Source organism: Ctenocephalides felis, unplaced genomic scaffold, assembly GCF_003426905.1.
Source record: "Ctenocephalides felis isolate EL2017-DRISC unplaced genomic scaffold, ASM342690v1 CF-g0.4_SCAFFOLD_01170, whole genome shotgun sequence".
Taxonomy (NCBI): domain Eukaryota; kingdom Metazoa; phylum Arthropoda; class Insecta; order Siphonaptera; family Pulicidae; genus Ctenocephalides; species Ctenocephalides felis.
In genome coordinates, this window is record NW_020537324.1 from 27,801,878 (window position 1) to 27,816,464 (window position 14,587).

The following is a 14,587-nucleotide window of genomic DNA, read 5'->3' on the forward strand; positions in this document are numbered from 1 at the left end:
TTGATAAGGAGACGTGGTGATTTTTGGCAAAGACAGATCTAGTCGTTTCGAAGGTACGGGGAAAAAATAGCAAAAACGGTAATTCATTTCTTCAGAGAACAGAGTGCCCGATTGCATGATTCAAAAAACATTTTACTTGCATTGACGAAATGAAGAATTGATTATTTTTTTGGAAAGGCAGGTCCAGCGATTTTGGAGATCCAAAGATCATCTATCCTCAGATGGATTCATTCTGCATCTCTTGTTAATGTAAACATTCTTAAGTCTTTTATGCGATAAAATCGTCGCTATATAATATATAAACAATAAAAAACATAGTATTTATAATTATCTATTTGAAAATATTTGAAACAGCTGTTATTAAATTTTGATCAATAATTATTAATTACTGATTTTTTTCCCTCGAATATTTAAGACTGGAAAGTTGCAGCAATTTGCCTTAACGCGCCATGCCATGCCACCACTAGTTCCTGTACGATTTTAGAATCATTCGTAGTATTTTTATAGAATTATCCTCCGCAACCTTAGTAGTTTTGTATCCACCTTGAGCTTATTACAAAACAAGGGTGCGTAAAAAGAACACGTACAGCTCTGAATACATATAAAATTCGTGTGTGAGTATATTAATCAGAGTAAACACATTTCTATATAATTATCATTGATGTTTTTACGTGAAAGCTCTCACACATGCTCTGTATCGACCTAAAGATAATATAGCTATCGACAGTAAATAACGAATTATCAAAGTTTAACTTGATACAATTTATTCGGTACGTTTATTTTTATTTTGTATTTTACTATTTCAGTGTTCAGTTCGTTGTGTGGACATGTGGAATAAAAATGTTATGCCCGAAAAAATCGAAAGTGCCTTCGCCCCAGACGATGACCAGGGAATGTTACCAAGGGGGTGCATATGAAATTCAGTTAATTAATACTAGTGAGGGTAATAATTACTTTGGAATTCTTTCGAAGAAGTTTTATGCCGAGATATAGGATTGTACGCACTATTTGAAAGGTGAGAAATTTAGTTATTATTGATGATTAATTTGCTATTTATAAAAACCTGTATTAGAATTTTAAAGAATAATTTACTTTTAATTTAAAAAAAACATGTTAAATTAATGAAATCAGTAACAGAAATACAAGTTGTACTTGTTAGATTCACAATACATAATAAAAATGCGAGTAAGGACGCCAAATTTAAATTCTCTTAATTGATTCATTTTTATCAAATATATTCATTTATTCTACTACCTGTACTACTACCAACTCAATTTTTAACTTCCCGTAGAGTAAGTTATAGTAATTGCAAAAAAATTTAAAATGAAATATTTTATATATCTTTACGTTTCAAAGGTTTCTTAATATTTTGGCATACCTTAGAAAAGATAGATTTAAGTGTATGTGTGTGTGTGCGGATACAAATATTCGTCGACGATTTTGGGAACAGCGATCAACCGATTTAAACAATTAAAAAAAAACATTCGATTCATATTGATAAGGAGACGTTCTGATTAGTTTTTGACAAAGGCAGGTCTAGCCGTTCCGAAGATATGGGGCATAAAGTGCCAAAAACGGTAACTCAGTTTTTAAAAGAACGGAGCGTCCGACTTCAAATTCAAAAATCATTTCACTTGACAAAATGAAGATCTGATTAAATTTTTGGGAAGGCAGGTCCAGTGGTTATGGACTCTCAATAAATTTAAGTTAAAAAATGTCATTTGGAGTCCAAAAATAATTATTAGACATTTATCAAGTTCTAAGATATTTTATAGAGATTTTAATAATGTGTATAAATGCAATAAAGTGCAATTTTTTTGGGTTTCATACTAAGATTTTTAATTACGGTACGGGAAGTCACAGCAATTTGCCTTAAGGCGCGATGCCATGCACCCCACTAGTTTTATTTAATTTTATGTTTTTGGTCGTTTTTTATCACAACTTCGGTAATACTGATTATATTTTCATTTTATTGAATCAGTAATACCGAGCAAGGACTACTTTTGCTTGAAAATAAATCTATATCTTCTATGTTTTATTTATCTGCTTGACATCAGGCTGTCCGAGTCCAGTATTATAACTCGAATATAAAATTATTTTGAATGTTTTAGAAATAAATTATTATTATACAAAATCGTTTTTACATACACTTACGAATTCATAAACCCATAATCAAAAATCAATATTGTATATCAACCATAAAGTCATGTGTTCAAACAAGGGTGATATAATGAACTTCTAAATTTTATTGATATTAGTTTTTAAAAACTCAAGATGTAAATACATTGCAATATTTATTTCAAAATTAATTATAATCGAAAAGTTATTTACTATTTGTAAAAAAATTGATTTTGATACTTAGAGCTAATTTCATTCAAAATTCATGAGTTTGTAGCGGGTTGCCAACACGCATCACATGTCTCTGGACAGATTGGCCCATATAGTGACAGCACTGAGAAAAACAAAAGGAAATTCAAGTGTCAGATCGGACACGGTTTTTGTTTCTCCCCGAGTAGTTTTTGCCAAAATGTATAATTTTCAAAACCTTTCTTTTTCTATTATAAATAAGAAAATACCAATCACATTTTATTAACGATAAATATGACAACACATAGTGTCGTGGATATTAATCATACATAAAATAAACCAAATATAAATAATATTTTATGGAATTTATTATTGTCTATCATTTTGGTATTTAATATGGACAACACCTCCATAAGTTATGCAAAAAAACAGTGTTTAAATATATAAATTTATTGAAAAAAAAAATACATAAGAAAAAATATAATTATTTCTTTTTTTCCCTGTTTTATAAAACAATAAAACATTTTTAAAGTTCTTAATTATTTGTTCAAATGATTAATTATACACAATCTAATAAATTTCATATTCATAAACCATGTATATATAAATCCATAATCAAAAGTCAACTTTAGTCATAAACCATGAAGACATAAATTCAAACATGTCTATGATATAATAAACTACCAAATGCAATAACAATTATTTTTAAAAATCTCATAGTTCTAAGAAGAAGTCACTTTGCAATCTTTATTATAATCTATAATAATGGTGATTTGTTTTGTTTAATTTTGTTGTTTTAATTTTTTGTGCTAATTTAAGCTAATATTGTTATTTTGTTATACTTATTATTATTTGTCACTTATTGTTTTTAACCTACTTTATTGTTTTTCTAGTATTATTTTTATTATTCACAAATTTTATTTATTAATTTTATTATTATCATTATTCGCTTTTATTTTATATTAAATCATCATAATACGGTTATCATTTTAATGAAAATAATATCCTTTATTTTGTACTATATTTTAATTATATTTATTTTACTATTCACTTATGTTGCTATATGTTATATTATTTAGCAGTTGTAACAGATATAGAAATTAAAAAAAAATTAGGCGTTTTGGGATAAAACAAAGTTTACAAAATATCAAAATTCATTAAAAAATAATTGCAATAATATGAATATAATTATTTATAAATTTCTAAGTTTATTTAGATGATATGATGATAAATTTCTATTTTATTTATTTTTTATGAATAGTTTAAACTCTATTTATAAAACATTACAACATGTTTTAATTTCTAAAGTAATTATTAATACAATTAAGTAATTATACACAAAACATTAAATAGTTTTTTTTTGTTGAAATGAGTGTGTGATTATTTACTTAATTAAAATTCAATTCCCAATAAAAATGATACATTTTTATTTAACCGGTTAATCATTAAGATACGCTCCCTTCTGTTTACTTGCGATATGTCGAAATATTGATCAAACCTAATTTGATTCCAAGAATTATTATGGTTGCCCAATACACAGCATTTGATTATATTTTTTAACGTATATTTTTTTATTTATTCACCAACTTTCTTATCAGAAATATTTTGATCAATTTTAATTACTCACAGTTGGAGACATGCGGGTTGCAATAAATGAATTACTTGCAATAAATGAATTACAATTGTAATTTGGTCAATTATTTAATTGTTTTCATAAAGGGGGCAACGCTTAAGTACTATTTGTGTATTATCCAATTAGTTGAATTGAATAAGTACTTTTTGTCATGTAAGATAAATTTGATTTTTGTTCTATTTTTTAGAGTAGCTATGGAGACTTCTTCAGAAGATGTAGCGATTTTCGTGGTCGGAAATGACCAACAAGGTACATGGAGATTGACTGCAGATCGACAACGTCTTGCTCGGGTTCATCCATACTTTCAGGTAACAAATCTAAATGATCAATTTTTTTATTATTAAAAATATCTTTTTTTGTTGTTTTTGCATATTTTAATTACGATCCGTCAACAGTAATTCAGTAATTATTTTGACTTTATGAATTTTTGAATGGATGGCAACCCAGCATGCAGTTGTCCAATCCAAATATGACTATGATTAACTATACTTGAAGTATTTGTTGGCATATTTATTATATACATAAAATTTCTGAGGTCACCATTCTTCTCCTTATGTAAAATAATAGGATTTTTGGTATTGAAAGTATGGTTTAAAAACTAATGACATGTTCCGAAAACATTGTCTTAAACTGATTTGGATTTTTCGAATTACAAATGTGTTGATTAATTCTCTTGTAAATATATATATATATATATATATATATATATATATGAATATATATATATATATGCAACTACACCCACGAGAGGCAATTTTCACTTGAAGCTATATTCAAGATCTATAACCTCAAGTGGAAATTTGACATCTAATTTGCCTATAGTTTGGCAAAATGATCAATTAATTTTAATATGTATAAATATTAACGAACTAACGTCGTTGTACTTCTCAAAATATTTCATCAGTATTTAAAGTTTTTTGTTACCTTAGCAATCAAAATACATCATAATATAAGATCTTATAGGCTTTTGTAATTTGTATGAAATTAGGGTAAGAAAAAATAATTAATATTACACTTCATAAAGATTGAATTTTGTTATTGATTCTATTTATAGTTAAATAGTAATTTCTATTTTTAACTTTTCGAAGGAAAAGTTCGTATTTTCGACAAAATACGACTTGCTAATTTTAGGTTTTCCCGACGTTTCAAATAATTAGGAATCTTGTGGGACTAAATTGTTTTCTAAAAATCGTCGACTAAAATTGAACTAGTTGAAATTGTCATTTTGCCTTAAAGCAAGTTGCATAAACCTTGCTGATATATGGCAGCAATCGACTTAAGTAATAGGAATTAAGATTTAGGTATTCAAATAATATTTTTAATTATTTATTTTCGTTTTCTTGGAAACGGCTATACCGATTTCAAGCATCTAAAAAAGATTCGATGAAACTTGATGTGGGCTCTCGTTGATTAGTTTTTTCCACGAGAAAAACGTGAAAGAAATTTTGCAGTCTGAAATAACACAATAAAATATTATAAGTGGTTGAATTAAATTGAAAATTCATTCATTCTAAATCAATGCCGAGCATATATCTATGTTTCGTATGTACTACTGGTTACAGTTGACGTTTACACTTAAATAAAATACATTTATAGAACAAAAATAAATAAAATGAAATGTGGTAAAACAGTGAATTTAATTTATACTATGACATCTACATATTATAATGAGTTTTTTTTTTGAAAGACATCAACTGGAAATCGTATTCATTATTTTTTAATGAAAGCGGTAATTTCATTTTCGAAATAAAATTGAATAACAGTTGAATATTTTACCTAAATATCTGAATCTGAATTCTTATTGATTAACGTGGCCGAGCGTTTTTTTTAATAATTAGCAGTCAAGTGCAAAATTTGCATAGCCAAATATCTTGAAACAATGACCGATTGATATGAGGCTGGGATCATTCATTTTTGATAAAAATTGGCGGGTCGTATCTTCGTAATTAATTTTTGAAAAAAAAAAGTTGATAATTTTGAAAATGTTCTTGATGGTAGAGTTTAGGGCATTAACAAACATTCTAAAATATTATAAGATTTGGAAAAGGGGTTAATTATAAACATCTATTAATGATTGATATAATGAGCTGCAGCTCATGAGCAAATTATTTATTAACTCTTATCGTATCAATAGCAAATTATACCTTAACTAGGTGTAAGTGGCATTTTGACTTAAGACGGGTGGTTACAAACATTTCCCAACATGTATTAATAATTGACTCAATTAAAATAATAGAGATTTAAGAACTTTCAAAATTGTTACGCAACAAGTTGCAAATTTTTGCAACCTGCCTTAAATCAAAATACTTCTTACACAGAGTTCAGAAATTATTTGCTTGAAGACTATGAATGATCAAATATAATTTTAATCAAAATATCTTCTAAATCTCATTTATCCCTATGATAATATTTATATATTTGGGTTTCATGATATGTTAACGACATAAATATTAAACTCGCTAACGTACATGATAAATATTTTATTACTCGCGAATGTACTAGTTAATTCAAGCTCTATTTACATTTTGCTATATTCACTCTTTCTAGTGTAAATATTTAAGTTTGTTTTCTTTTTGATTATAAATATTTCAGCATATTGTTTTTTCTTTTACAATTTACGATCTCATAATTTTAAACATGTCATAATATATTTTTACTACTGTTTATATCAATTGTAATTCAAATGTATATGTTAATCTAATTGTGAGCTTGATATTTTCAGGCGCTACTACTCGGTCCTCTCGCAAATTCTAATGATACAATCTTGGTACCAGACGTTGATAAGAGGGCATTTGATCATATATTGAGGTAAGACTGATTATAATTTTGATGTTTTTTAATAAAATATTCATTTTATAATTTATTTGACTGTATGCGTAAATTATATGCCCGGTTGCAATATGCCTATTAAAGAAATATTTTTTTGCAAAATAATAAAACTTGTAATTTTACTTTCTCGCATTATAAACGATTACAATATGCCTAATAATGCTAAAGCTAAAATAAAACTATTTATTTTTTTGCAAATCACAAAAATTTATATTTGTTTTTTTCACGTATATAAGTACCCATAAGTGAAAATAATAATATTTTATAATACCCTTTATTGAAAAAATAAAGATGGTTTGAAAACCTTTGCATCCTTTTTACTTCATGTTATGTTTTTCAAGATTTTGTCATATATTTGATCATTAAAATTAATTATTTGTATTTAACATCATGAAGACAGTTTCATTTTACATTTGGTTTTTCATTTTATGGAAATTATAATTAAATAATAAAAGTGTGGTGTTTATTTTTCATTATGTTTTACCTTCATAGGATTAAGATGTTAAAATAAAAACATTATAATGGTTGCATCTACTCAATCAGTAATAACAGAAGATACTATTTAATATAAAAATCAAATTTCAATTCACAAATTTAATTTCTAAATTTCTAAAATTTAATTTCGTAAATTTTATTTATACAAATATATTCGCCAAAACTATTCGATACTCATATCTTAAAAATAACGGCTTATAGAACATGTAATTGTTATTGCTGTTCAAAAAGAATTAAAAATTAAATTGTGTTCGGACGTATTTTTGTTTTATTATATTGGTCATAAAGGTTATAATCTTCATGGCATTGAGCTTTTACAGGGGATGGTTGCTACCCCTAGTATAGGAGGTAGCGGAGACTTTAATAGGCTTAATTGTCCACTTCTAAAAGTAAAGTCTGCGCAACAACATGTTTAATAAATAATAAATAAATATATCTTTTTTCATAATAACTTAGTGACAAATCAGTGATTGTAATAACAACTGCAACAAATAAATAAACATACAAAACAAATCAGTGTTTAATACAGTCCACAGCTACAAGGGTTAAATTACAACCCAACATCCTGAATTATCAAAGGAGAGTTTTAATAAATTTCATAACTACGTAGCTGTATACAAATAACAAATTACTAAAAAATGATTTATCTAACTCTATGACACGGTATTTTCAGGTATCTGTTGGATGAGAACCCCAAATTGATGTCCGTCAGCACCGCCAGGAATACCTTAGAAGCTGCTCACAGATATGTAATTCCTGATCTGGTGAGGGATTGTGTTTCCTATCTTGATTTACATTTGGATGCAGATAATGTGTTGGAAGTGTTTCGTGACTTACGGTTTTATTGCAATACGGCAAAACTTGCGGGATATGGAGAGCAAGTGAAACTTACAGGTGACTTGCCAGTGACAGTTTAGAACTATGACTATTAGTTATTATATTATATAATATTATATTACTTAAAAAATTATTTTACTGTTTGTCTATATATGACTAGAAATACCAACTATACTGCTTTATATACTTTAATATTTCTTAAATTGACCATACTTGACTAATTCAAATTACAACTTTACAACTTTATACACACTTATAAGATACAAAGCGCAAGTACCTACATAATAATTTGATAAAACATCATACAAATAAATGTAGTTATGACGCAATGAATCAATCCTAATGTGAATTTTTATGTTTTTGGTCGTTTATTCCTAGATTCTGAGTCTGATCCGGCTCTTCTCATGGGCGACCATTGTTCTGCATTACTTCACAACTGTTTGCTGGTAATAGATGAGCATGCGGAAACCATTCTGCAGCAGGAACGTATCGAAGAACTCAGCTTTACAGATCTAGAAATAATAACAGGTCGTCCTTGTCTTCGTTTGGCGTCTGAAACAACGCTATTTGATGCAATGCACCGATGGAGTCTTAGCGAATGTCGAAGACGTAAGACTGATTCAACTGCTGCCAGTAGAAGAAGAGTATTAGGTGACGTTAGTTATAGGGTAAGGTATTTATTGATGACTGAAAAAGAATTTAAGGAAGGGCCACAAAAAAGTGAACTTCTTGACCCTGTGGAATGTGAGTTGGTTCTGGCAAGACTTCGCGGTGAAGCTTTACCAGATCCACTGGATGCTAGGCAGTGCGATATGTTGACTTTATTTGCCAGCCCACGACCTCTGCCAACGTCTAGACCCGTTTATTTAAGTGCCAGAACTCAACCCCAGACTGATGAGCAAATGCAGAATGGGAAAAATGATAAGCTTTTAGAAAAACATAAAAAGAAAAAGCATAAAAAGAGAGGTAATAAAAATAAGAAAGAAAGAGACAGCGACGATGAGAAAGAGGGAAGGTGTTGTTCTTGTTTTGGAGACTGCTTATTGGATACTGTCATGTGTTTATTTGATTAAGTTGAAGTCATGGTAAGTGTTTAAAATATGTTCTTCTTAATCTTGCTGCGAATAATTAAAATATTGACCCAATATTGCTTTTGATGGTATTTATCTAATTCAAAGTATCTATTACTCCACTTTCTATTTGAACATTATATTGACATATGTAGTAATAATAATGGACTATAAAAATTTAGATAAACTTTTGAACCGTTTATTTAACGAATTTAGAGAACTAAATTAATTTTCATATCAACAAGCAACTCTAATTTGTCTAATAAGAAGTACGGGAGACTGGGTACGATTGTGCCAGGGTACATAACAGTTAAACTATACTGATTTTGAGATAGGATCCAAAGGGAGAAAGATAAACAATGATTGTTCCCACAACTTTCCACTATTGCTTTCAGTTAGTGCCTTACATTAACATGATCTGTAGACCGCATTGCTTTTAAAAAGTCAAAAGTAAGTTTTCATGTTCGAATTCTTTTAATAATAACTGTTAATTGTATACAGATTGATCACATTGTTTGTTATTTTGCTGTAAGTTGAGCATTAGTAGTTATTTACTAGCAATTAGTGCTTTATAAATTATTACTTACTTTTGTGTTATCGCTATTACGTGTAGCCCATGAACAAACCACTCGACTACTTGTATACGGGTGTCGTCTATGGACGACATGTAAGTCGTTTTTTTCCATCAAGATTTATTACTATGAGTTAAAATATTAAGATTCTAGTTTGTTATTTACAATTTTTAGTTATTTTAGAACAGTCATAATGATTATTTGTACTCAAGTGTGCGTTGGATACGGTTGTGACAAGTTTTGTGGGTAAGGTTGTATGTGGGTAACATGTATTTCTTGTCCTTTTCGGGTGAAGAAAATTTAACTTAACTAAGACAAAATACGAAACGAAAGAGAAAGGAAAAGGAAAATTTAATACAAGATAAAAAGATTTCACAATGAATTCTTGTTAACTTTGTTTAAAAAATTATATTTTGTTATATATTGTTATATTATGTTCATAGGCTTTGTTTAAATGTTCATGTTGTGTTGTTATGCTCATTATTGTTATTAATGACAATAAGTCGTTATAAACTATTTTGATATATATAGCTATTGTTTTTTACTTATTTTTATGCCTGTCACAACTATACTCAGGTGTGGACGGTTGTGACATTCTGTGACCTCTTCTTGTTGATTTGATTTTATCCATCATAGTTAAGATCAGTATTTCCATGAAGCTAAATGTTCAAATTACCATTTAATTTACGTTTCTCCCTGCTAACTGGTAAATTAACAAAATTATTGCTGATCAAAACAAAAATGGCACCACAGTACCCAGTCTTCCCTAATATTTTTTTGACACCAGAGCAGTATTCGTTTTCTCATACTGAAACTTTACCAAAGTAAATTATTGTAGTTTTGTAGAGAGACTCAACGCAATGTTTCGTATAGCATTAAATGTGTAATCAATATAAAAAGGAACTGATGAAAGTATTTTTATATCAATGTAGTTTTCGACGTCTTAATATAACATAAGTAGCTTAATAAAGTTGCTTTGATGTTTATGTGATACTACTCCAATGATCTGAATATCTTATATTATTTCATTCTCATGGGCGACGTTAAAGCTAATAAAAAACAAATATTAGTTCATGATATTAGGACACTGTATCCTATTCAATATAACATATCGATAATTTCTCTGTAATCTCTTAAACTAATAATGATAAGGATATTGAAGAAATCTTGTTGTTATTCAATTTCTCTATTATTACTTCCCAGAAGGCCGATATGCGTTATAGATACAGATAAATTACCATATGTTCTTCACGTACATTGCACGATATTAAAGAAAGTGCCGCCTTATTAACACGAATAAAAAATAAATCCATTTGTGGATCAGTTATTGTTGATTTAATCATATGGTAATTATTACTTGTCAGAAAGAGCAGGTTTATTAAAAGTTATATTCAAAAAAATTAAACATCATATTTTTATGTCTACAAATATTTGTGCATAAGATCTACGAATACCTTTGGAACATGTAAAAAATACACTAAACTTGTTGCCAATAATGGTACAAAAGGGCGTTTTTTCAATAAAGTACTCTTTGCATGCATCCAACAAAATTATTTATTGGTCGGAGAAGTACGGACACAATGACACGTTTTGTTTTTTAGTGATATTTATTCATTTAATGATATTATAACCAGTCTCAATAGTTTTTCTCATCTTTAGTTCATCGACCACCAGTAATACAGTATTTAAGTATGAACAATAATAACAAATTTAAAGGAAAAGTGCAACCTATTACAAAAAAACATATATCCATATAGTACGGACAAAATGGCATATAGGGCAAGGACATACTGAGATGAGAATTTTTTAAGAAAGCAGTTTACAAATGAATCGTTTCGTCTTTTTGACAGGTTTTAATAGTTTTCTTGGACCATACTTTACATACTTGTGAAGTAGTACTATGTCATTTTGTCTATTGTACAAGTATGACATTTTGTCCGAAATTGAACGAAAACGAATAATCAAAATTTCACTAAGAATCTGATTATTGCAATAAAATTGATCGAAATCACTAAAACTGGCATAATTTATAATAATATTAATAAATAGATCCTCAAAGAAACATGAGAAAAGCACCTTCAAAATAATTTTCAAGGCGCGAGGAACATTTGAATTGATTACTCCGACAAGACCGTGACCATATCTGACAGGATTATTATTATGGCTTTAAAATAAAACTAGCCAATTTTGAAATGAGGCCATATATGTCATTTTGTACGTATTTCTCCTACTATATAATATTGTACAAAATTATAATAGTGTTGAAAATATTTGCATAGGCCCACAGTGTACTAGAGATTAAGAACGTTGAAATTTCAAACTAGAACCCGGAAACTTAGGCTAGTAATCCCAAGCTTCCGGATTCGATCCCAACCTTGACCAACTCGATATCAAGTGGCATGATATGAAATTTTCACTTGCGGTCATGGATCTTAACACGTTAAGCGCCGTGTCAGTCATATGTGTTATCTACAGGAGCCATGTCAGACATACGCGATTTGGTAGAAGGCCACTTGCCGATAAATAAAGTTTTAATATAGGGCCATGTCAGTTATATATGTGTGACATAAAAAATATTGTTTTTCCAGGAATTTTGGCAAAAAAAATTACATTAAGTTTTCTTGATACAGTTTCCAGTAAATTATCTAATAAAGTTACCATTGTCTCTGAAAAAATCTTTCTATATTATCGTAGCTATTAACGTGTTAAATATAATCTTGAGTAAACACTGGTTTTTGTTGGCATTGCTGTATAAAAATTTGAAGTCAAAAAATACTTTTAAGTAAAGTCATAATATGTCACAGGACCATAGACAACAGAAATTGATAGAACAATGATTGAAATTGAACAAGGACGACAGAAATTGATAGAACAAAGTCTACAAAAATCTTCTACCCTAATAATTTCGTACAATACTATATATCATTGAATAATCTTGTTGGATTTCAAAAAAAATATTTATTGGAAAAATGCCCTTATGTTTGATTTCTGGCTTTACATGCTTCTTTAATATAATATAATATTTATGAATACTATGAGCATGTATAATTAAACTTCCAAAACTGGTACCGGAGAACTTTTCCATAAATATTTATTATTTTTAATATTATAATTATGCGTTATACGCTTTTATTAATATTTTTCTTTAATTTGGTTTCGCTAATTAGGCGGTTTTAATTAAAAACCAAAATTTATCTAAAAATCAATGATAATTTTATTAGATACCAATATATTTGTTTATACTAAAAATCATAGCACACTTAGTCTATATTAGAGCTAATTTGATCCAGATACGCTAGAACGCTTTTCAATACTTTACTCATAATTTACTCTTTGCAATCCAACAAAGTTAATCAATCAATCATTGTATATAATATTGTACAAAATTATTTATTCTAAAAATATTTGTAAACATAAAAATATGATGCTTAGTTTTTAAATATTTATTACAATAGAACTGCTCTTTTATCTCAGTGAATATGTGGTTATGTTGTATTGTCATCAAGTGGCGGTGTTAACTTTTTCTTTGATAAAAGTAATTGTATTGCACAATTAGTAGTGAAAAATATAGTTGATTAATTTTACACGAGTATTCAAACTTCCAATCTAAATATTTCCAGATTATTCACTGGGATGGCAATTTTAGGAGCAATTTAAAAAAGGAATTGAAAGATTAAGCTATTAAGCAATATTTAAGCGATCTTGAACAATTATATTTCATAAAACATCTCATTATTGTTTTGCAAACATCTAAACCAATTCTGTATATTTCAACTAATTATATCTGAACGAGATGCATCTACGATATCAGAATAATCCAGCTGGATCAAAAATATTTATTTCGTATAGGTTCCTTCTTCATATGGAATATTTTTCTTCCAGTTTTTACTTTAAAGGTGAAATATAACGAATATGCTCAATGCTATACATATTTGGAAAAGCTATATCCAAAAACTACCGAGAAAAATCAGTTGGAGATTTTCATAAATAAAAGTTGCCAAAGGTTGGCATCAAAAATTATTAAAAAAATCTGTCAAAAATATAGGGAATAACATTTTTATTTATTAGATTTGCGTAACTTATTGTCGCGATTTAGCTAATAAATTGTAAAAATATTATAATGAATGTTCCAGATTTAGATTTTTTATCTAATTTTAATAAACTTTGATTGCCATTAAGTAAGCGTGACGACGACTTAATGAATTATTTTTAATTGTAATAAAACTTTTTTTTAATAAAAAATGTGAAATTATTTTAGAAAAATTTCAAAATCTTGGATCAAGACTATTAATTAAGAAATATTTAAATTATCTTAAATCGTTATTTTGAGAGTAAAGAGCTAGTCAATGAAAGATTAGGAAATGGTGAAGAAATGATATATCAAATACATTTATTTTATCATGTTATTTAAATGTTACTGTTTTTGTTGCTTTTATGTATCGATTCATAATAATCAACTTATGTTAATTGCAATTGTCAAAATCTGTTAAATTGAATTGATACAACTAATTTAACCGTTTTCACTCGGGAATTCTGAAATTAATATGTATTTTGTCGCCGGACTGGTGGCATCCGAGTGGAAAGGGTTAATATATCAAAACATCAGTTGTAGTTAAGCTGTGTTAGATTATATTTAGAAAAGTTATACAATGATTCCGATTGTTTGTATTTTTCTGTGATATTATAAATGTATATAGGTAAATAATGTTTGAGAAGTGTTGGTTAATAAAATCTTATAAAGATGTTAGAAATGAATGATGTGGTTAGTAATACAAGGATGAATTAAGTAAAATAATTTTATATAATGAATAGTTTTGTTTAGAATTTAGTGGCAATTTTAGTGG

General features: G+C 27.9%; 1 protein-coding gene across 1 annotated transcript; it reads left to right on the forward strand.

The window, feature by feature from the left end:
* Positions 1 to 845: 845 nt before the first annotated feature.
* LOC113367021 (BTB/POZ domain-containing protein 6-B-like) lies at positions 846 to 9,174 on the forward strand. Its single transcript, XM_026608651.1, has 5 exons — positions 846 to 1,015; positions 4,128 to 4,248; positions 6,663 to 6,748; positions 7,938 to 8,158; positions 8,480 to 9,174. Exons 2-5 carry the CDS (start codon positions 4,135 to 4,137, stop codon positions 9,172 to 9,174), a joined length of 1,116 nt encoding a protein of 371 aa, XP_026464436.1. The 5' UTR covers positions 846 to 1,015; positions 4,128 to 4,134.
* Positions 9,175 to 14,587: the final 5,413 nt, after the last annotated feature.